Raw genomic sequence first — 24,217 nt, forward strand, 5'->3', positions numbered from 1 at the left:
ATTTGTGCTGAAAACGGTGTTGATAATATAGAGATGTTTTTGTTACTACTGAGCAGTGCTTACGTGGAGTCAAGGCCTTTTCTGCTTCTCACACCACCCCACCAGCGAGTAGCTGGCGGTGCACAAGAAATTGGGAGGGGACAGCTGACCCCAGCTGACCAAAGGGATATTCCAGACCATATGATGTCATGCTCAGCATATAAAGCTGGGGGAAGAAGAAGGAAGGGGGGGACATTGGGAGTGATGGCATTTGTCTTCCCAAGTAACCATTATGCGTGATGGAGCCCTCCTTTCCTGGAGATGGCTGAACACCTGCCTGCCGATGGGAAGTGGGGAATGTATTCCTTGGTTTGCTTTGCTTGTGCGCGAGGCTTTTGCTTTACCTATTAAACTGTCTTTATCTCAGCCCACGAGTTTTCTCACTTTTACTCTTCTGATTCTCTCCCCATCCCGCTGGGAGGGAGTGAGCAAGCAGCTGTGTGGTGCTTAGTTGCTGGCCGGGGCTAAAGCACGACATGGGGTGACAGGCAGTGAGGGATGTTGGGGATAATATTTGCATGAGTTTCTGCTGCTGTTACAGCTATTCTCTGATTCACAAATTTTTTCTGCTGCTGTTCCTTAGTGTCCCTGCCCTGGCATAGGCCACCCACCATCCCTCAGGGATGTCTCTGCCCCCTTTGCCATGGAGGACCCCACAGAGTGTCACTGTGAGGAGTGCGTTGGATTTTCAGGTTTTTACCAACAAGACTGTTCACTGAGGTGGGCTCTAAGGCAGCCCCTGAAAACCAGGGGCATTGCCAAGGGGGTGGCAAGGCCCGGTGCCATCTGTAGAGTGCGTGTCCCAGGTGGGGGGGAACATCCCAGCTTGCCAGGTTTGCTAGTGTCCAGGAAAAGCATTGAACCAGTTGGTTCTTGGGATGGGGAAATAGGTGGGGCGCAGGGATACGGAGCAGTGGGAACCCTGAAATCCAGCAGAAAGCTGATGTCCTTGCCTTTCAGTCTGCACAGAGATCCTGGCTCCAGCCTCAAAGTGTCATGATATATCATAGAATCATAGAATGATTTGGGTTGGAAGGGGCCTTAAAGACGTCTAGTTCCGACCCCCCTGCCATGGGCAGGGACGCCCTCCACTAGACCAGGTTGCTGAAGTACCCATCTTAAACCTATGATTACTTCACAGCTGTATCTCTGGGTCTTAGACATGGGGGATTTTGGTAGGGGAAATGCTACACTTCTGATACAAAACAGTAAACATCTGTCTGGTTGTTTTCTTTTTTAATGGCATCTATTTGGAGTCACCGGAATGTTGCACAATAAACCAGGAATAGAACCAGGGTCCACAGTGAAGTCACCAAACTCATGCCAGCATTGTCAATTGAATGAAATTGTATCTCTCAGATTCTGAAAACTGAGAGGAAGATCCCTCATCTGGGGACCCGCTCTGATCTTTTCATAGTTCACACTTTCTTCCATTCACGAGACTGTTGTCTATTTATCTCTTTTAGTATTACATTTCCTATCCAGCCAATGAATTAATTTGCACTTAGACAGCAAGCAGTTCTCTGTAGATGATCTGTGCCCAGGAAAGGCCATTTCCATTTTAAGGATCAGAAAATCCTTTCCCAGAATGCCTGAGTGTTTGATGTCACTAAGTGCAGTGGAAAGGTACAATATTTCAAAAAAGTGAAGCAAACATGGATGCATAAAATACGCCCAGATATCATTAGTCATATTTATGTGTTCAGTATGTATAATTTTCTCCCACCTTCAACAATAAAATTATTGCTTCTCTATAGAGCATTACAGCAATCACATGCCTTTGTGCATGGCTGTGGCTTGATACCTGTCAGGAAAAAAACACAGATCTCTTACTCTGGCATTTAGTAGGAACATTCAGCGTGAGTATGTTGGAAGTGGTGCTCTGATATTAATACAAAGCTATTTGTCACATCACACATCTAGCTAATTTTCTAGTGGGTTGACAGTTGGGCCCATTGTCTGGAATAATTTTATGTGCTGTAGCTTAAACTTACTGTACTCTATGAATCATATACACAGATATTTATAATGGAAAAACTGTGTTCATGCAGCATTGAGGTTACACAAATACAGCTGTGGGTCTGAATCTTCAGCTGGTGTAAATCGGCCTCATTGGAAGGACACCAATTTACCCTAGCTGCGGACCATGCCGAACACATGTGAAAGGGAAAGATCTGGCAGAAGTATTGGCTTGTCCGTCACCATCTGTAAACAAGAGACAAACATAAAAACAAATACAACTTTGTATTTAGGCCCTGGCTTAGCGAAGCATTTAGATGTACGCTGAGTTGTATTTTAAACCTACAAATACTTTGATTTAATTAAGGCTGTATTTATAAAGCAGTGATGGGAATTATAGCAGATTGGGATTTTTTTCTGTCGAAGCAGTGTTCAACAAGTTCGTTGATTCATGGAAAAAATGAAATGTACTATCAAAGTTTTCTTTAAGTCCAATATTTACTCTGAGGCCAGTACACTCCTGTCTGAGAACAGCCATTTCCCTGGTGACCCTTCACGTAACCAGCCCAGTGTCAGGGCCCTGTGGGCACTGATGGGCGTTCATGGCCCTGACCAGCCTCACCTGGGGCCTCCCCAACCTCCACCCATGGGCCAGGAGCCCCACTGCAGCTCAGCCATGGGATATTGGCCTCCAGCTTTGCCACAGCCCAGCCCTGCCTGGCCAGGCACTGATCCATCGGCTGATTTTGCAGCATGACCTGGGACCTCTCTTGTCCCTGTGGGCCTGTGCTGCGATCATGGGGCTGTGTCTGAGCCTGGTTACCCTCACTGGACCTGATCCTGACCTGCTGATTGACCTCCTGGCTTAAGCTTAGAATTGTCACTACAACTTGTCTGATGATCTCTTGATTAAACCTGGCTGCTATCAGCACTCAGAGGCTGTGGGATGGGCTCTGACTAATGAGGCCCATGCCCTGGCTGCTGGGTTTTTGTTCCTGGCTCCTCAGACCCCCTTAGGGAACAGCTAGCCTAGGCAGCCAGCATCAGCTTTCTGTTCTGCTCAATTTAGCTCAGAGGCTTGAGTGGATGGATTTTTCTGTATTCCAGATAAATGTCCTGATTCTTTAGACTGTTGGCTCTTCTCATGTGCTTCTTTGTGGAGGTGTTGCACTTCTGTTGGCCTTTTCCAGATGTATAGGTGACCTAGGTATGGCTGGTTCCAATTAAACTGTAGTTACGATTCCTGTCTGGAGGTACTAGGGGGCTTTCTTGATAGATTGCCTTTTATAAAGGTAGCTGACATGCTAATCTTTCCAGGATCAGGCCCTTGCATATTAGCGTAGGCTGTGTATGTACCACAAGTCCGTTGTATGGTATTATTTTTATTCAAATACTGGCTAAATTCAGTTGCAAGAGATGTAAGGAATATGGCTTGATTTATCTTTAGTTGAATTGCTGTGAATACAACTCACTCAATGAGATAGGAATAGACCTTGTAGCTGGAAACTTAGTAAACCTCAAGAGTGACTCTGGCAGTTACCGTTCTATGTGTGTTATTATTTTGTTTATATTGTGTAAATGTATGAAAATGAACTTGCTCAACTGTAGATGTCCTCGGAGTGAAACTTTCCACTTTCTTTTGTAGATTAGCCAATTTAACACTGGTTGGATAGTTTTGAAAATCCAAAAGGCACATGAACTCTTATATGGACCTCTTTTTAGTAAGCAATGTGTGCTTATCTCCAGTATTTTCCAACCTGTGGATCATCAATATTAAATTCCTTTAGTAGGTGGTAAAGGTATTCGATAGAACAGATTTAACATCGACTTTAATTTGCTATAGGACTTGCCTTGAAAAATTTTACGGAGTCCACAAATTGGAAGAGATTGAAAAGCACTGATCTGACAGGGATTTCATCCGGCATATAATTAGTCATCTGCCCTCTACTCAACTACAGGCAAGACCTTATTTTAGATTAACATGTTTTTTTCTCTTTGTTAGCAGCATATGGAGTCATAGTGGGAGAATACATATATGCCTGCTGCCTTACATGTGAGACTGACTTGTGTTTATTACAAAACCGTGCCTCACATTTTTTCTAAGTGCTCTTGAATTTGTTTTTCTGGAGTTCTGCTTGTCAGAGGAAATCCAGTAAACACTATGGGTCTTTGTCAATATTTATGCAGGAGGCTAGCAAGAGAAAAGATAGTGAGGTAATGCAGAAGGTACTGATGTTGATCCAGTAGCTATCACTCTCTCATTTCTGTATGTTTTTTCCTAAAGTTGATGCCAGAAGCACTGCACAGGTGATCCTAGATGGTGTCAGCTGGAGTATTTCCAGCACAAGAATCAACATTCCACGAAGTGCTGTTAGAGCCTTAGCTTGGATAGAAAGATAACCATGAACTAAAGTTCAGAGAGCAGAGAGAGCTGTGTAGCTTATGAAGAAATACAAGAGCTGGGCTCTAGTAAAACAAACAGCAGGAGAGACAATGAATCCTCCCTGTCCACATCAGAAAAGGTTAAATACCTGGGAAGAGAACTTTTTTAACTTAAAGGACAGTGTTGACCTAAGAGCAAATGTGTATAAATTGGCCATAAGTCTGATTTAGGTCAGAGAGTGTATGAGGAGTTCAGTAATGAGCAGAAAGTTTCTGGAACTGCTTCTCATAGGAGGACCTGAGCTGTAGCACTTAACTAGTTTTCAGGTGAAGCTTCATCCCTTTATGAAAGGAAATTTTACACTGAGGTTAGCTGCCAAAAGCAGTGATTGGGCTTGACCTGAATGTCCCTTTGGGACCGTTTTCTTGATATGTATCCTATATAGTTCTTCAAGATGGTGTGGTTATAACGGTTATCATTCTGCCCTTACTTACCCATATGAGTTTGATATTTATGGCTCAGAACTTACAGAGAGGATGATTTGCTGCAAGCACATTCACAATTAATTCCAGCCCTAGTTATAGTGTTAGATGGATTTGGGATTTATTATTTTTAGCATGTATAAACAATTTCATTAATAAATATATTCAGTTCACTTGCTGCCAAAACCATGAGCGCTGTAACCCTCCCGTCAGTACCACTTGGCATAGGGTGTGCTACCAGCTGTGTGATGGGAACATCATCCTGTGGTGCTCTGCACTGCTGTTTCAGAATCCAATGCTAGAGCTCCTCAGCGAGCTCTGACAAACGCCAGAGAGCAGAGGTTATTATTTGAAATGACGTTACAAATCTCATTTTATCTGAGGTAGGGCTGGACTGCACACAGTCTGCATGCATGCTGTTCCATATCCGTGTGTTTCTTCTCAGTTCTCAAACAGCTGTTCTCACCCTGTACTCACTAGCCTGCCAGATGTTACAAATCCAGGGAAAGTATGGAGTCACACCCTCCCTCCGTAGGACTTGGTCATGACCAGCTTGAGACCTGCTGTTTGGACTAACACTTAACCTGGGTTTTCTTGTAACTCATCAACTATGATGACAAAACATGAGGTTAAGAACTCATTGTTGCCAGCATGACTGATGTTGGAGATACGATCTGATACCCTAACTATCAAGTGAAGTGGCCTCAAGACCACATGTGTAATAATTACCAGTGCAGGTGTGATCATTAATGACAGTTAGGGTAGATGCTTTAGCAAAGTGTTGGGTGGAGGCCCTTTGGATCACTTTTAGTTCTTCTGAATCTTTCATAAGACACTAATTTTCTTAATTAAATGTAGCACTTAACATTCTTCACCATATACATTCACTTTCCTTTATGCGTTGTTAGAAAGAGGGACTATAAGAGAGAACCACATGGAAAGTTTATCTTATTATTGAAAGTATGCTTAACCCATCCCCTAGCTACTCAGTCACTGGAAAACTCTTAACTACTTAATTGCTTTTAAATGGTGAGGCACTAGAACAGGTTGCCCAGAGAAGTTGTGGATGCCCCGTCCCTGGAAGTGTTCAGGGCCAGGTTGGATGGGGCTTTGGGCAACCTGGTCTAGTGGAGGCTGTCCCTGCCCATGGCAGGGGGTTGGAACTAGATGATCTTTGAGGTTCCTTCCAAGCCAAACCATTCCATGATTATCTACAGTGATGAGGAGAAGTGCCAGTCTGAAAGACATTGAGGACAGTTGGTCACATGTTTTAAGTGATACAATGTCCAATCTTAGTTATCTGCGCTCCTCTTTAGTGTGAACTCATGACTGCAGGAATGATTAGCAGACTTAACAGAAGAATTAACTCACTGGCAGTCAGCACGACTCCAACTAAGAAGTAAGTCAAAGCAATAATTAAAGAGCCATTAATTTTATGATAATCACTAGTCTAGGTTCGTTAGAGCAGTCTTTTTCATGAATGGGGTGAGATCAGTTGATACAGTGCTGTATAGCAATGTTCTAATGACACGGAAAATCTCAGCTGAGATGCTGTGTCTGGTTTAAGCTGATCTCACAGAGCACATTCTCCAGACTCTGCTATTTACTGTATTAAAAAAATCATTCCTTTGACAGGGAAACTAACTTATCAAATGATGTTGAACACTTTTCCAGGAGCCCAAGGTAGCCCCTTGAAACCTGGCATACCTCACAAGGTTGAGTAAAATAGCAACTGTTGGACCGTTGCCATGCTCACATCCTTCATGGTCTGCTTTAATTAAGCAAACTAGGCAGCACACTCACTTCAGGAACACAGGAAGCATCAGTGTTTCTCATGTGGAAAACAAGTTTAACTTGAAAGCTTTCTGGAACTATTGCTAGTAATATGGGCCGGGCCAGACAATGTTGACAGACCTTCATATTGAAACCTCCTGGCCACACATTGAAAACTCTCACAGCATCATCATGAGTCGCCCAACATCTGATATTTTCAGAGCTTCAACTTCCAGTCATATTATTATGAGATAATTGTTTAAGTCCATTTATAGACTTGCTGGTCAAAGAGAAAAATTTGAAAACACAATCCATTAGATCTCAAAAGCAAAGAAGACCCCATTTTTAAAATTTATTTATTTATTTTAATCCCATTATTGTTAAGCAAATCTTGTGATCTGTGGGACTGTGTGACACTTATAATTTCCATGCATCCTTTATTAGGACGGTAAAAGTAAAAAAAAAAAGTAAAAAAAAAAAAGTTTCCCATGATGCCAGAGCTGTGCAATAAAGTAAAAAAAAAAAAAAAAGTTTTCCACGATGCCAGAGCTGTGCAATAAAGAAACCCCAATATTATCTTCTGGGTACTTGGGAGAATGTCAACAGTTAAGTAAGCATTAAGCAGAAATGCTTGAGAAGTCTCTGAATGAACCAGCCCTGGAAACAAAAGCAATGTAGACAAATCCAAGTAGCACTGTGCCCAGGCTGTGCTGTTTTGGAGAGTTAGGTTAGTATTTCCACATAGCGCTGGACTGTGCCATGCAGAGGTATCAATTCATCTGGAACTTTTTTGGGTGTCTCAGATACAGTAATGCATTGTGTAAGGTAGACACGTCTGCAGTCTTGCAAAGCCCTGGTTGCTGTGCAAAGCAAGAGTGATTGTAAATACTGCTTATTATTCACTAAGAGCCAAGAGCAATGAAAGTTTTTACAGAGCAAAGTGCACCGTTAACCCTGCTTTAGACCGTAGTGAATCTGCATCTCTCTTCTCTGCACTCCTTCCTAGGAATCTTGATTTTTCTCCCTGCTGCAAACCACATGAAACTCAAAACTCTTCGTTTTCTGGGCTTTCAAGTGGGAGTTGGGGAGAGACCCAGACCATGTTGATGGGCGATAATTTGCTACAGGCATAGGCCAGCTGAAACCAAAGTAATTTTTTATGAAGAATATAATAGAAAGATTCAAAGTCTAAATTGCAATTGAGTCTCTTCCAAAAATCTGCTATTGTCCATGAGTAGAAGTTTAAAAAACATACTGTTTTGGGAGGTGGTACAGATGTCATCATTGAGGTCTGTTGCTCAAAATTCCTGAAGGTCATCTTTTCAACTGCTATTGTGTATTTCAGTTGATTAAACAAAACCAAAACATAAATCATCTTTTAAATTTCCGGTTTTTTTTCCTTGATAGTGTATTATTGCATTTTAAAAGGCAGAAGCATGGTTTAACTTAACCTAGATTCTCATCCAATAATATGTTTATAGATTAGATGGAGGAAATGCTCCCTATCCACAGAATAATAGATCACTAGTTTAAATTACTTGTCTTAAAAAGATCCTGATTCGGCTTTGCTGAGCATAAAATACTAGATTTACTGTTTATTTTTAGTGGATTGCTGCCAGTTTTCTTCTCCATGAGTGTCTTTAGATTGTTTAAAACATTAAAAAATGTTCACATTGAACATATATCTACTTACAAGAAATCTGTGTTGGTTTCTCAGCAGAGATGTAAAAGCTTGTTGTTGGGACATGAACTTTGCTGTTATGGAATTTTCCTTTCTTTATTGGCTTTATGGTTTGTTTGGTTTTTTTCCAAGCTCACAAGTGTGGCAAATTATTTTGCACTTATTTGGCTTATTAAATCTTAATAAAGTGAGAAAAAGGAATCCGATGAGAAAGCTTTAGGTGTCTCTTCAGGTTGTTGCATTCTGTTTAATTGGCAGAAATCCCTGACCTCATCCTTGTAAAAATCTTGTTATTTATACTTTCTGAAAAAATGGTGATAGGTCTGATTTTGATCAGCTCCATGGGTATAAATTAGAAAGTAACGGTGTCAATGGACTTGCATCTTTGTAACTTGAACCAAATTTGGCCTTTAAGACTATTCATCAACACAAAATACAAGCTAGTATAGACATTGTGATTGCAATTGTTTTTTCATAAGTAAAAGATTAAGAAGTCAAGCTCATGTGACAGATTTTTGGGACCAGGTCAGCGTAGTGTGTCTGGTGGCATTGGAGCACTTGCAATGTTTATTTGCATTTTGATGAAAGGGATATTCCATATTATTTCTGCAAATCCCCTGCATAAAGCAGTACACTCCCATGCCAAATTGAGTGCTCAGCACAAAATGCTGAGTTCATTGCAGGAATCTTAGATGACCCATACAAGGTCTTTTCTCTGCTCTTAGGAGCACCGTTTCAACAGGGAACAGGTAACTGACCCTGAGAAACTACAGCAACATACAGAGCCTGAGCGATGGGCTCTGAGTGTTCTTCAGCTGTCACTGGTCAAAAATTGCTATTCAATGCTAAAGAACAAAACAGCTCTTGACTGGAGGACACGTAAATGTCATAACAAAGATCTAGACTGATCCTTTGACTGTAAGGTGGATGCTTAGAAGCTGCATCACTTGCCTTTTTGCCTTAAACCACTTTCTTTAACACCAGGGACTGTATTGACATGACTTCCACTGCTTCTATAATTAATTTTTCTTTCCTTATAATGAATTAATAAATTGAGATTTTTTTTATTATGAAAAGGTCCTTATTAATGAACAGTTTCCCAGCTTTCTGGGACAGAGATGAAGAAACATGATTTGAAGGGATTCTGTAACAAAAATGTTTGCAGAAAAGAAGAAATCTGAGCTTGTAATGCCTGCAGAGCTGTAGACAGGAGTAAAGAATGAAAGGTTCTCACTTTGAATGCATTTAGACTCTAACACAACACAGAACAAGCCGAAACATAAGCACACTACCTCCTAGCTGACTTGTGACAGCTTATAATGAATGAGCGTGCTGCAGATTGAAGTGTCACATTAACGTGCTACAGCATAAGAAGTGAGTTTCATTGGCTTTATTCAATATATTTCTATCTGTGTCTGAAGTACTGAACTATCCATTTTGCTTGGAAATACATTTGGAAGTGGCAGAAGTTGAAATGTGTACTCTTTATAGGTATTAATAAAATCCCTTTTTTTTCTTTTTCTCTCTTCATCCCAAAAATAATAAGTGTAAGGTAGACTGGGTTCTGGCTTTGGAATTGGAAAGATTTCAGAAATATAAGTGTAGGAAGTCAACTGGCTATTTGGAAGTAACATTTGGAAACTTTATGTATAGACGAAAAAGAAAGGGGGGTGAGAAAATCCCATCAATAATATTTATGGAATTTTTGGTCCATTTCTGGATTAAGGGTACTTTATGAACTGCTATATCTTCGGTCAGTGAAGCAACCCCTGATTTTAGGTCCCTCTGCTGCCATCTTTCTATATATGAAATTCCTGTTACTTAAGGGAAAAGACTATGGGATCAGCTTACTGAGGAACATGCTTTATGAATTATGTTTCCTGACCTATCATTGTGTTAATAACGAAATATTGTGATAACTTAAATGCTTCCATTGCTCGACAACAGCTTATTTTCATGAGGAACATAGATGAATGTTTTTTTGTCTGTGTTGCATATACATCTGCCTCAGAACTGTGGATTTTTATATTTTGAACTGTCTCATTTTTTTCATCTCTGTCTAACACTCTTTTTTCCTCTGTCCTGTGTGAATACTTCTAGATGTTTGACTGGATCAGCCACAACAAAGAATTATTCCTGCAGAGTCACACGGAGATTGGCGTGAGCTACCAACATGCCCTTGACCTACAGACGCAGCACAATCACTTTGCCATGAATTCCATGGTGAGTTGAGGGTACAACGGGTCTGTGTGTGTGAGTGGGGAAAGGGCCGGCACGTGAGGCCACCTCCAGTTCAGAGACCACTATGAATTTGTGAGAGGTGAAGTAAGGAAGGTCAGGCTGGGCTCTGGCAGCAGCCCTCTTTCTGAGAAGCAGAGTGTTGGTCTGTCCACTCGGACACTGATACATGATTATTTCCTTGACTTAAGAGCAGCACAGTCCTGTGGAGTTTGTTTACATTTTGAAGAGCAAATACAATATTTTTTAAAGTTTTTGACATTTCTTTGACTGGGAGTTAATGAGAGCTGTAGGTGGCACCTTAAGAATTTATACTCCTTCCCCCACACCCTGCTAAGGTACTTTTCAAAACCTTGAAAAAGAGACACTAAGGAAGCTGTCACTTGTGGCCACAGTGGGACTTTGGCTTTTTTGGTAGTTAATTGGTCAGTCTTTTTGAACACAACTCAATTTACCTTAGCTTTTTTTTTTTTTTTTTTTTTTTTTTTTTTTTAAAAAGAGCATCATTATACATTTATAAATGCTTTGCTCTCTTTCTTATTCTTTCCAGGCATAAGGTATTTGTTCTGGAAACTGCTCTGCTTTCAGCACAGAAATGAGGACAGAATGTATTGATGTTTTGATCGTTGCACTGGGTTAGAAAAATGCGTGCATACCTCCTGCTGCAATTGCACAATGCAGCGCTGAGCCCTCTCTGAGTGCTCTCTGTCATCTACACAAAAGCTTGCCCTGAGTAAACCAACTCCTACAGGTGTACCTCTTCATGCTGTGCATGGTCAGGCTACAGTTGCACTGGGGCTAAGACCTCAAAGGTGGCAGCTGACGTTTAAGGTGGTGGTGTAAGTCAGTAGAGCTCCACACCCTACTTGCCACCTAAGGGCAAGGTACTTGAGAGCAGCCGTCTGAAACATAGAAAGAGGTCCTGGCTACTGGAGGTCGTTAAAGACCACACACTGCTTTCATAAGATTACAGGTGGTATTCTGGCCAAATTCCAGATCAGGTAATTAACTTCTCTGACCTAAATTCCACCCACCATTTCCACTTACCTAGCTATTGCTCACTAAAGCACCGTGCGTCACTAGGGCATTGTGTAACAGTGGAAGATGAGAAATGTTTATAATGTTTGTTAATATTTTTATTGTGATTATAATTGAAAGGAGGACTGAGAAACAGGCTCTAGGCACCTGATTGTTAAGCTTGCAATCACAATGCCATCTAACAGAATGCAAGATAGCATGGCCTCCATATGACACTGCTGCTCACAGAAACCTAACACATAAATGTGTCCTGAAGGTTAGTGCATTAAATTTCTTTTTTTTTTTTTTAAATGCAAGATGCAAAGTCAGTCGTAATTTTTCAGAAAACACCATTAGAAGAATCAAGCTGGAAGACCTCCCTTTATCCATTTTATGGTACTGTTTAGTATTATTTTCTTAGAATAACTGGGAGCTGAACTTGGAAAGAAGTAATTATTGTTAATAGAAAATTAACGAGTGACAGGGACGGTGCCACCTAATGGAAGAAAAATTATTTTCCTCCATTCTTCTTCTGTCTGTCCCCAAGTGAACTTTTGAGAATGAGAAATGCACTGTCTCCAGTATAACTCACACACATGTATAGTCATACAGAAGCCCATACAGTCAGCCTGTATCAATCTACAAAGAAGATTGTCTCCTCCATCTCTTTAGCATAGAGGATCTATGTGGAAGGGCATGAATACTGGGCATCTTTAACTTTCAACCTATAAGTGCGGTGAAAGATGGCACTTAATTCTGCATTAATTAATTGAACTGAATGGACTCAATGGAGGAACCCCACAATATAACAAATATGCCAAATAATATATATGTTTTCAGATAATCCTCTTTATAGGAATATAACTCAGAGACCAGTACACCTGTCTGTCATTTTCCATATACTACTTTTCTTTTAGCTTTAGTTGAATTTTAGATCTAGAATCCACTCTGATGATGGGGTGATGGCTTCCTTTTAGTTTTGGATCAACATCTGTTCATGCAGCAAAAAGGCACAGTTCATTCAACTTAGATTTCTATTTTAAAAAATTCTTGTGATATGCTGTCTCAGTGAGAACTTTTTAAAAAAATTCTTCAACAGATTTTGATTGTCAGAGGTTACATAAGGTGTTGTGGTATATTATTGACAGTATGGCAAAGTCAGGATAAAAAAAAGACTGTAGAAATATTTCAGGATATAGGTGCAACTCAGGGCTATACTTTTCTTTTTTGTTTTCTTTTTTTTTTTTTTTTAATCTAAATGAGGCCTCCATGGTTTTTATCAGAAATATCAAGAGTTTTACTCAGTGCTTGAAATTCTTCATGATCAAATAGGTTTCTTGAGACTTTCCATATTGCTGAGAGGCCTGTATTTGGGCTATATGTCTGCACTATGGCCTTTCTAGAGGTGATTTCAATGCCAGGGTTGCACAGGCTGGCAAATGAGATGAATTTTATAGCCTAGTGAGGTTGCCTTGGGGAATTAAACAGGGCTGCTGCCTTGCAGAGGGCTGGGCATCCTATTTTTGGAATAGCAGACTTGGGGGGTATATCAAACTGAAAGGACATTTGGAAAGTAGTGGGAAAAGGGTAATAACCTTAAGCTGCAGGGTACTTGAACTAACCTGGAGCTGCTGCTCTTATGTTGGTATAGTGCTGCTGTCAGCAGTGGTGCTCTTTTTTTAGGTGGAACAGAGTCTTTGCTAGAAAAATGTGGAATGACTCCTGATGTCCCCAAAAGTCAGTATGGTGAATATGAGAGTGTTAGCATGCAGGAGATAGCAGCTTGCTGCATAGGGCTGTTGAGTTGCATACTAGCCACTCCGTTTGCGGTATAACATGCAGGAGGAGCAAGAAGAGACCGAAACTAAAATGACCCTTTCCTGGCCACAGCCCAGCTCCTGTGGTAGATGGTAGTTTTGTCTCTTGGCACGTACAAGAACTCTATGCAACCCTGTGTGGAGACACTCTGTAGTAAGGATGAAGCCCTGCATTTGTTCAGGGCAAGAGCCAGTGATGGTCAGCAATGGACTCAGGACAGATCGACTTAGTTGAACGAAGCTAAACCAGAGAAAATTGGGAGATGACTCTAGTAAGACATTACATACCCCAAGCCTACACAGCAATCTAAGCCATACTTTGGTTGTCGGGGAAGTGGGGCTAGAAATATGGATCAGGTCTGTTTCATGTGAAGCAACACTTTGGTGAAGGAGACTAAAAGTCAAAAGATTTTTTTTATATAAGTCTTTTGAACTAGATCATACTGTAAACTTTTTCTCTGAGAATTTGCTTTATAATTGTGATGCTAAAAATCTGCTTTATAATTTGGGTAGATCTTTTTTTATGCAACATATTAGTCCCAGCAACAGTTGGATTGAGAATAGTTCAGCTATCATGAATCTGAGCAACGAAATAATGAAAACTTGAAGCACTCTTATTGGGACTTGCGGTTGTTTATGGCTTCGGGGATTGTTTTGTCAATACATTAAAATCAGTATTGAGAGAAGATATGAAGAAGGACAATGTAGCTGAGGATGGCTGTATGTTTTGCAGGGAAAAACCCTAGAAACTTCAGTGGAAGTTGGATCAGATCTTGGATATCTAAGGTGTTTTGTTTTATTTTTTTTTTCTTTACACTATGCCTAGTGTCCTTTAAGCCTGGCATGACTGATAATAGTTAAAATATTCTCTTCAGTTCCTCTAGAAAATACACTTTCCAAATGTTTATTGGGTCATGCCTTTCGTTGCATGCTCTTCCTATACATATCTGTAGGCATGCTGTGACCAAAGCTCCTTCTTGGAAAAACAATTTGTTTCTCTGTTTTTTACAATAATAATTCTTCCTTTCAAATGAACAATGTGGGATGTGGAGAAGTCATGTATTTGAGGTAGTAAACTGTAGTGTGGTATTTTTCTTTCAAATAAGAACCATAGATAGTTTTTTTTCTGTGATTCAAAGCTGTGCTTGTTTTCACTTGTTTCAAAATAAATTATGTTAGGCTTTATCACAGCTGTATAATGTTTATACTAAAGCAATAATACTTTTCACAAAGATGAATATTTAGCTCCAACATTTTTTGTGAGTAATCCCAATAATGTAGTAAATTCACTAGAGAAAAAAATGCAATGTTTCAATATGACACAAAGCATACTGGTTGTTACTGTGCATTTGGATACATGGTGTACGTGCCATTTGTTCTGACAGAAATTATTCGTATTTCCTTTGCCAAGACTTTTTTATACCTGGATCCGTTAACCTCCTTAAAGAGTGAGTTATCACTTTCGGTGGAACATTCATAACAATGGCAGTGTTCAGTGCTGGCATTGCTGCCTATCTTGCTGTCCAGGAGTTAGCTGTCTGATACTAGATGGAGATGCATGTTGTCCTAAGAAAGTCGCAATATATTTCAAACACGTTACAATTATCATGTAAAGGCTAATGATGTCTGTTGAATATTCCCAGTGTTTGTCTTAAATGAATGGTATTTTTCTGTATGTAGGCTGAACTAAAATGCCATCCAATATTATTTTGCAACAGGATACATGTAATTGGCCTTGTAATAGAAAGTTAAAGGTCTTAAAGATATCTCATAAGTTTATTTGGCACTAATACATTCTGCTTTGGATTTATGTGTTAGATTCATTTCACAGATGGTTTCTCTAAACTCAGTAACCCAGTGCAAGCTGGTTATTTATTTTATTTTATTTTAAAGAAGAACTCTTCAACAATCAAATTTCACCTTCAATTAATCTGCAAAACCCTTCTCTTGCAGCCCACCTTCACTGCTTGCCATCACAATATCTCAACTAGTTCTTTAGGAAATGAGATGAGCACAGCCAAGTTCCTTGCAGATTTAATGCTTCTCACTGCTCATTTTTCTTTTGTGAGTGTAAGGTATTCTTTTTATACATGTATTAGGAGAAAGTATTGTTCCTGCTAGAGTTGGAGGGTTGAATTAAGAGGGGAGGTCTCCCAGCATGCTCGCTAGATGATCAGAGCTGAATTAGTGTATTTCCCTGTGGGAGATCATTCCACAATTGAAACTCCACTACTGTCAGTGCTTATTGCTGAGACTGAGGGCTGTTACCCTACCCAGTGTTAGGGACCTTAGCAGTGATTGCTTACACTGGAAGGAACAGCTATGATATAGACATTGATGACCAGAATCAAGGCCTTTTTTAGGTGACAGAAATGGACTACGAATTGGTGGACAAAGAGGGGTATGTGCACTTGCAAGGCATTGCACAAGGCTTTCCTAAACTGTAAAAGAAACTCTTGCGTATCATGATGCTGATGTAGATGTGGGGAATTTTTTTCTTTTGTTTGCCAGTCAAGTGATTTTTAGAAGGCAGAAATCCCCTTTTTTGACTAATGTTTCAAAGTTGATACAAATTCAATGCAAAATTAACTGTAACATGAGGAGTGCTTTTGGAAAGTCTGCAACTGCATGTAAAATAAAGGTTTTCCAATTAAAAAGGATATATATTAGCCAAAACTTGGGTGTATCCTAGTGTCACGACAACACAATGTCAACCGAAGTGCCTTTACCCTTACTTCTAGACATTAATATATTGTTTTCTCATTGTTTGACCTATTGTATTCTTGTATAGCCATAAATCAGTGATCCCTTGCAGTCTTCTTTGGGGACACCTCTCAGTTTTGAAAAATAAAAAATAAAAAAAAAAATGAGGCCTTAGGTTATATTTAAAATGAGACTCTCTATGAACCTGCTAATAGTGGATTTCCCAGCCTAAAGGAGAAATAAAGTCACAGACATTAGTTGCTCGATTTAATTTATTTCCTATTAGGATAAAAAGATCTATGTCGTGACATAGAAAAATCTCAATTAATTCAATTTTTAGAGACAAAAAAACAGAGGGAAAGGATGGTTTAACTTTGAGAAATGTCAACAGTTGAATTTTGGCAGCATAGATTTTTGTTCCATTTTACTCAGAACATTACACATTGGCAGATAAAGATGAAAAAAAGTGGCTTACAATTTTATTCTACTTCAAAGTGGAAAAGAAAAGTCTTACATTTTGTGGATTGTGGTCAATTGAATGTTTTTCTCCTGAAACTAAATTCTGGAGTGCCTTGAAGTCATACTGCATTTTACCTCAATCCACAACAGAGATCCCATCTGTCCCAATAACAGTGACACTGAGTAAAGGTCCTGAGATCGTAAAATGTGTTATGTTTGGTAGGATGTGCTATGCTGAGTTCCAGATATTTAGCCAAGTTTTTGCTCTGTCTTGTTTTACTGTGAGACCTTGGACAAGTCTTATGTGTCCAAGCTCCACTTCAGTGTCTCTGCTTCACTGAGGTGGGACAGATAAAGCTGAGGTAAACAGTGCATGTGTCTGGAAGTAGGTAGTATCTCCATTGCACTACCTGTTGGAGCTATACAGAAGAGCACATCACATGCGATATTGCATTTGAATCCATTTATTGCTCAGAAGGCAACAGGGGAAGCTCAGTAGTATCTGTTTCCTGAGCCAGTTCCACTTGGTGCACTAAGAATGGAGGTGTGAGCAGGTGAATCCCAAACTGCACCTTGCTTTCTGCTGGAAAAGCTATGGAGTTAGTGGGTTGGCTACAGGATGGGTTGGTACTCTTCCATGAAAAATTCTCATCTAGGAAAGTGAAATTTCATCCATAAAAATCCTCATCTCTGTATAAAAATAAAACAAACAGACTTAACAATATATAAATCTCCCTGATTTAAAAAAACAGACTCTAAGAATACCTGCTGTATTTCAACTAATCTTACCTTTACTCTTCTACTAGTTAATACATCTATATACTGTAACTGTAAGGAACCAAGGAATTCACAGTTGTTTTCCTCCGTGCTCATTGCAGTGCAATGGCTGAGATAATTCTGCAAGGAAAAAAATAAGTAAAAGCACGATGGAAGCACCTACTTTTTACATTGAATCAAATAATTTTCAGCAACTTTTCTTTTCCTTCAAACACAGCAAAGTTCCATGTCTTCATCTGGCGCAACTCATCCAAGTTTACCAACTGTAGTGATGTTATACTGCTTTCCACCAGAAGAGCTGACCTGAAATGTTGCAAAATGATCTTGGCTGAGGCTCAGTCATGAAGACTTTCTGGGAGAAAGGCTTAAATATTTAGTCTAAATTCCAGTTTGTATACCCTAGAGGGATACAAAGAAGTGTTTGACTGTGGCTGGTGGTCAAAATTCCAAATCATATCTTTTTTAGTGTACTTTAAACTGCAGAACAATTTTGATCGGTTTCTCTAATTGTACTGAAAAAGATATTTTTATTTCTTTAAAATTAATCTGACAATTTTGAGCCAAATTCAATGTTTAAGAAAAGGCTATGTGATAAGAGGAAAAACAAAACTGGAGGCTGGATATTGCTTTAGATCTGTGTTACTTATGTGACAGCTAGCACTGTCATGGTTCTACCAGGGACAGCAGAGTGGCTGTAAGGGCCGTGTCCCCATCTTTCGTTCCTTTAGCACCTACAGGTATGATGAGTGTACTTTGTAGTTATCCCACCTAATTTGCAGACATACTTTACCCTGCTTTGCTACTTAGTTTGGACCTGTGCCTGCCTGTTGTGTTTCACGTTTGGATTGGCAGATAACTTTCCACATTGTGCTCCTACTCACTATCATGAGATCCTGCTCCATCAAACACTTCCACCTCTGATTTATTATTTGCCCATGAGTAATACTGTTAAAATCATCAGGGCTGTGTCTGTCCTTGTGTGTAAAGGTCTTACAGATTCTACTCTCTGAAATTCCTAAAGCCCTCCTGAAATCCTTCAGTGAGATAAGAAACCAGTGAGCCAACATTAGCTAAACATTTCAAATTTTGGGATGTTCCTTTCCTCTGGTGAGGAGGAAAGAGAAAGGAGAAGTGTTTACATCAAATGACATTCCAGAAAGCTGCAAGACAGCTGTCATTTGTCTTTTGATGGTGCATCTTTGTAAGATATTGTCATGATGGCTGTTAATTTTCAGGTTAACATTCCTATGAAGAATGGGGATATTGTAATGCAATTACATTGCTGTCCACAGTGCAGTTTGAGAAAGAACTATCCTTTTACTGCTTGAAGGCTGAATAAAAGCCATCATGGAAAATTCTTATGAAAGAACAGAAAATATTACCCTTTTAGTAGACTTTTTAAAATTCTTCTAAATTCAGAATGTAGTTAAATGATATCTCTGCTGGAGAATAGCTTAAAATAACCTGCAGAAAAGATAACATTTTAACTGAAGAATATAATTTAATAGACATTTCTATGGAGACTCTTACATTTCTGTAGAATATCCGTATGAGTTCTTTTAAAGTCTATAAGACTCTTCCATTTGTTGACATTGCATGTCTATAAAGGATTTTCAGAGAATTCTCAAAAGACAGAAAGCAAACATTTCACGTACGAATATGTGGATTTAGTGTCCAGAAATATGAAGTAATGCAACAGAAATATCAAAAAATAAGATAGAAGCAATGAGTAGAGCCTAACAGGTGAGTAAATAGGTAAAGTATGGCAAATTAGTTTTACATAAATAATTTCAAGGGGAGAGGGGGAGATAACAGTGTTAGATAATGGCATAAATGTGCAATAAGATTCCTGAGGGATGTATTTTTAGAGAGGAAGGTAGTATGCCTGCTATTCATGCACATTTAAGCGCGTGGTTGATTGCTGTCACTGAACTGCTCAGCTTTACTCCGACTGATGGTGTTTGGAATGTGTAATGAAGGCAGAGGGTGGCCACGGTTCTTCCTTCTCTTTATTTATGTGTGCTTTTTAATTTTCAGAATGCCTATGTCAACATCAATCGGATCATGTCTGTTGCGTCAAGGCTTTCCGAGGCAGGCCATTATGCTTCCCAGCAAATTAAACAAATATCTAGCCAGCTGGATCAAGAGTGGAAGAGTTTTGCTGCAGCTCTGGATGAGCGCAGCACCATCTTAGCCATGTCTGCTGTCTTTCACCAGAAAGCTGAACAGGTGAGCTGCTTTTGTGACTGGCTACTTAGATAATGATGATGCTGCAATATTACCCGATGGCTTTTGGCTTATATGCAGTGTGGTTAAGAGCCTCGTTCCTGCTGGATCAGTGTCTCAAAACCAAATAGTAACGTTTCCCCCCAAAAACTGGCACATGTTCCCTGAGTGGGTAAGAAAATATGTTCATGCCTCAGTGATGAGAAACAATCTGATCATGACTGAAGTGCACTGGTGCAGTAATATGCTGCCTTATTTCTGTTTCCTAATATTTCATCAGTGCTGTGGATAAATTCAGGATTATTACAGCTAGGAAAACAGCATATATCTGCACTCATATGCATATGTGGTATGTGCTATGTGCACAGGAATATTGACACATATGACATAGACCCATACCAGCAGACAATATCTAGGAGCCAAAGCACATTATTGTTAATGAAATTTAAGGAATTCATTGCATCACTTACTCCTGGGGTGCTGTCCATAGCCCCAAACTTCATTAGACCTCACTAAGTAGAGACTTCAGAGCGAGGAACATCCATGAAAATTTTTCATGTCCCTGAACTCTGGTTTGTGTCTTTAACAACTGTTAGAATTGTTTCATAATTTCATAGCTCCAAAACATTTAAAATATGTTAGTGAATAAACCTTCTGCTATTTTTACACCTAAACCAGGTTCACCTAATGGTGATGGTTCAACTTTGATCATACTGATTACATTAATTTTCCAGTGACAAACACTGCTTTGGGGCTCTCTTCAGTATTGTTGTGTGCTTGTTTTTCCAAGTAGTTAATGTCAAAGCTACTGAGTGGGTGTGCTTGATGTTTATAAAATGACCCATTCTTCAAGTGTTTGACAAAGAAATTATAACTGATAAACCAGAAACTGTGCCTCATATTCCAGAATATATGTATGGAACAGTTTAGCTCAAACAGTAAAGATTTTCTTTATTGTTTGTTGCTGACCATAGAATTATAATGGATTTTTCTTTATTTTGTGTTTCCTATTGACAACAGGCCATAGCATAGAGCAATTACTCACCCTACTGGGCACTTACTCATGTCAGCACACTCAGTGGCTCTGATGGACTGATACACCAAGAAGATGTCCAGTACAAGTACTTTGATCTCAGTACAATGGGCACTGTAGTGTTTGGGTGTAGTCTTCATGTTAATAATTGTCAATCATATGTTCATAAAGAAAAATCAAAAAAGAATTTATATGCAGTCACAATGAGAATGTTTAAGGTCTATTAATGAATTAGTTCTTTCTTTTTTGTTTTGGTGTGTTTGGTGTTTGGGTTTTGGGGGTTTTGACCTTATTTTTTTTACCAGTGACCCCCTATTTTTCTGAAGTGACAGTCTTGTTTGCAATTTATGAGGAGTTGCCAAGGTATTGTATAGCATGAAAGGCAATAAAACAGAAAGCTGTATTGAACCGTCTGTCAAGCTAGAAGTGAATTTTTTTTTCTTCCTACCTTTTGAACAGTGTCAGTGGGTATTTTGCCTCAGCCTTAACTTGAAAAAAAGCTACACTAATGTCACTTTCAGCTTTGGGTCTTTTTTTTCTTTAAAATTGGATTGATGGGTCTAAAAAACCCAATCCTGCCTTAGCACCTCTTCATAAGGAACTCAAGTTTATGCTGCCTGACAGAAACCAGTCTCTCACTACTAAGCAGATAGGAGAACTGGCTAATTGTGAACAGGAGTTGCTCCTCACTTGTGGTAAGAGACAATTCAGTGAAAGATAAGTGCTGATGTGAAGTCTGTAAACTCATCTGCAAAAAAGAAATGTGGGAGTCATTGTATCCATTATCCAGGACCAAAATTTCGGCCTTGCTTTAGTAACTCTGCTGGATAAAACAATGACTTGAATGCTAATAATTTAGTGATTTGACCTCTGTACAGTATAAAAAGTGAGGTGTTTGCGATTTGGTCTATAACCTCAGTCTGTTGTCTATCAAACATTCATTCCAAATGTGACATTCTATTGTTTGGCACCAGCCAGGGTTTGTTTTTTGGTTGGTTTTTTTTTAACTTATTTCAGGGCTTCATTATTTTACAATAAATAAGGCTTAAATCTCTGAAGCAAAGATGTAGATAAACCCACTATTTCCTTTGTCCCAGATCAAATCTTTTTTTTGCTCCCTTTGTTCTGTCAGTAAAGGTAGTCTTGTGGCGGATCCAACCATTTCTCCCACAGTGTACCCCTGCTTCCCTCATACCAATCTGATACGCAGATCATCTTTCCTTCTCTAGTGCAATAAGCTGCTACAGTCTTTTTGTTCATTCCTTCCTATTGATTGAAGTTCTCTGTGATGCCAACAGGAAGCAAGTCTATTAGGACTGTAATCTTTCAGCCTTTGGCACACTCCAGCCTGCAAGGAAGTTGTTGGCTTGGGACAAAGATTTATGAAAAGCTGCACGATCTTTATAATATGCAAGCTGAGCAGGAAGCAACTTGTTTTTCAAGGTCTCTTCCTAAAGACCCCACACAGAAAACTGCACAGAATACAATTTGTCTGGCTTGGAAGGATGAAAGGCTGAGTCAACCCTGCTGGGAATTGAACCTCACATCTGTCTTCATGTGCCTCAGAATCACATTGCTTTCCTGGCTCTTATTGCAGATACATGTGGCATGTTGAATGGAGTTCAGCTGAATGAGTTCCTGGATCAAAGCTTTTTTTTTTTTTTAATTTGTTTCTTTCTTTTTGTTCTTTTGTGTGTGTGTGCGCACGTGTGTGTCATCTTTGAATTTTTTTAAACACAGTTTGTACATACTAAACCATCCTCAAGAAAAGGGAAGAAAAGGAAAGAAAGAAAAGCCAAATATTGCCAACGTAGCCTTCAGACAGACTTCCATCAGCACACGTGTATGATCAAAAGCCAGTAAACTAAACTTCAGACAACCACTACATCCAGGTTAAGATGCAACTCAGGATATTCGGTGGAGGTGTTTCCTAAATGTCCCTTAATTCCACCTGCTGCAAATGTTTTGGATTTGTGGAGTTTTTTTCTTCTTTTGTCTTTCTTTTTACCCCTCCCTTTCTCCTGCTAGATGAGATATCTCATGGAGATATTCTAGTGCGAAAGAGAATCTGCTTCTGTACCTTTAGGTATGTCTGAGGCTATTCAAAGTCGCAAGAGAACACAGGGGAACATGCTTTATCTCACTGTGCTGATTTACACCAGATGAGATTCCAGCCCAGTAACTGCCACATGGGGGAAGCCGACACACTGGGTGTCCTCCCTTTCTTGGATGTAATCTCTGAAAGTGTGCTAAAGTATTCATAAGATGCTCACTGTACAGATCCTGTCAGAATGAACAAATTAATGTCTTCAATCAGCTGAGAGGTCTCAACCAATTAATTCTGTGTCAGTCCACCCTCAGAAGCACAAGCAGAATTACTATTTAAAGTAGTAGGTGTTAGGTGTACTTGCTAGACATTTATGCTGATTCTCTGAAAACTGACCCCCTGACGATTTGTTTTATATTACCTTACTCCCCAAGCAGGAAGACTACTGGTCACTGAGGAAAACATTTTCATGGCCTTCTTCCCATTTTTCCTCACGGCCATTCTGGAGCGTGAAATTACGCTAGAGTTTGGTTTTAATTTCTCCAGGGCCTAGGAGAACCACCCTGGTTATCCTGTAGCTTCCACGCAGAGGCCTAGCCAGCAGTAAGCAAGGATTGTGCAAAAAGTGTGGAGAAATATGGACTACAAAATGTCTGAGCTGTGTGTTTTGGAGCAACCACGTGATACAGCAAAGCAGTCCCTGACAAAAGCTAGTAAGAAGTGGTCTGAGAATACATTATTACCTGACCTAATACAGAATTTGCAACTTAAGTTGTGAGTTGGGAGTAAGCGGAGGTCATAACTCTAAAGATTCTTCTGGATTGGATCAGAGGCACAAAGGTACCTTAGGGAAGTTTTTATTTTTTCAGAGAAATTTTTCTTGATCTTTCCTGAAGTCTTGAAAAACATATTTAAGCAGCTTTTATATTCCCAAATGGAGCTATTCTAGTCTATGAGCTAATTAGAAATTTAAGCAATTAATTTAAATGGTATTGAGTATCCAGTGGACAGTATCAGCTCCTGTTCCAACCTAACAGTTAGGAATTTACAATTTTAAATGCATCTTTTTTTCAACCAGATGGTGATTTTGTGATATGAATAGGTTTCTAGCATGAAGGGTTACATTTATTAAAGTTTTTTGTGTCTGCCACACTGTGACAAATAATAAAAATTAACACAGCTGCTTTTTTTTCAAAATACCCACAGAACTTTTCAAAAATTCTTAAAAACCCCCATTTGCTCTCCCTGTGTGAATTTACACACACAGCGCAGACGACCATGCACTGTTTCAGGGTGTCAGAGTAAAACAGTCAGGCTGCATTTCTTAAAGCTTTTTTAAAAAGTTTTGAAAAAGTTTTTAAAACAGATGATGTCAACTGCTCCTGCTAGTGGCAGAAATAAAATTACTGATGTAATTGTTGATGTGACATTGTCTGTATACAATAGATATACAAAAGAAAGATGTGAGACAACAAGGTGGAAATGTGGTTATGTGCATAGGATCTTCTTGAGGCTTCTCCCACCTACTGTGCAAATCATAATCTGGGGATATGGCAGTATATGAGTAACGTAACTATAAGAGC

At 39.5% G+C, this 24,217-nt stretch overlaps 1 protein-coding gene across 7 annotated transcripts in view; it reads left to right on the plus strand.

Moving 5' to 3' along the window:
* The window catches only part of KALRN (kalirin RhoGEF kinase), a 515,104-nt gene that overhangs the window by 221,042 nt on the left and 269,845 nt on the right, over positions 1-24,217 (plus strand). For all 7 annotated transcript variants that reach the window (XM_075757089.1, XM_075757095.1, XM_075757087.1 and 4 more), the window contains exons 6-7: positions 10,418-10,540; positions 19,366-19,557. In XM_075757089.1, coding sequence (XP_075613204.1) covers positions 10,418-10,540; positions 19,366-19,557 — 315 coding nt within the window. The remainder of the gene's footprint in view (positions 1-10,417; positions 10,541-19,365; positions 19,558-24,217) is intronic.

This window comes from Balearica regulorum, chromosome 6 (assembly GCF_011004875.1).
Source record: "Balearica regulorum gibbericeps isolate bBalReg1 chromosome 6, bBalReg1.pri, whole genome shotgun sequence".
Classification (NCBI taxonomy): Eukaryota; Metazoa; Chordata; class Aves; order Gruiformes; family Gruidae; genus Balearica; species Balearica regulorum.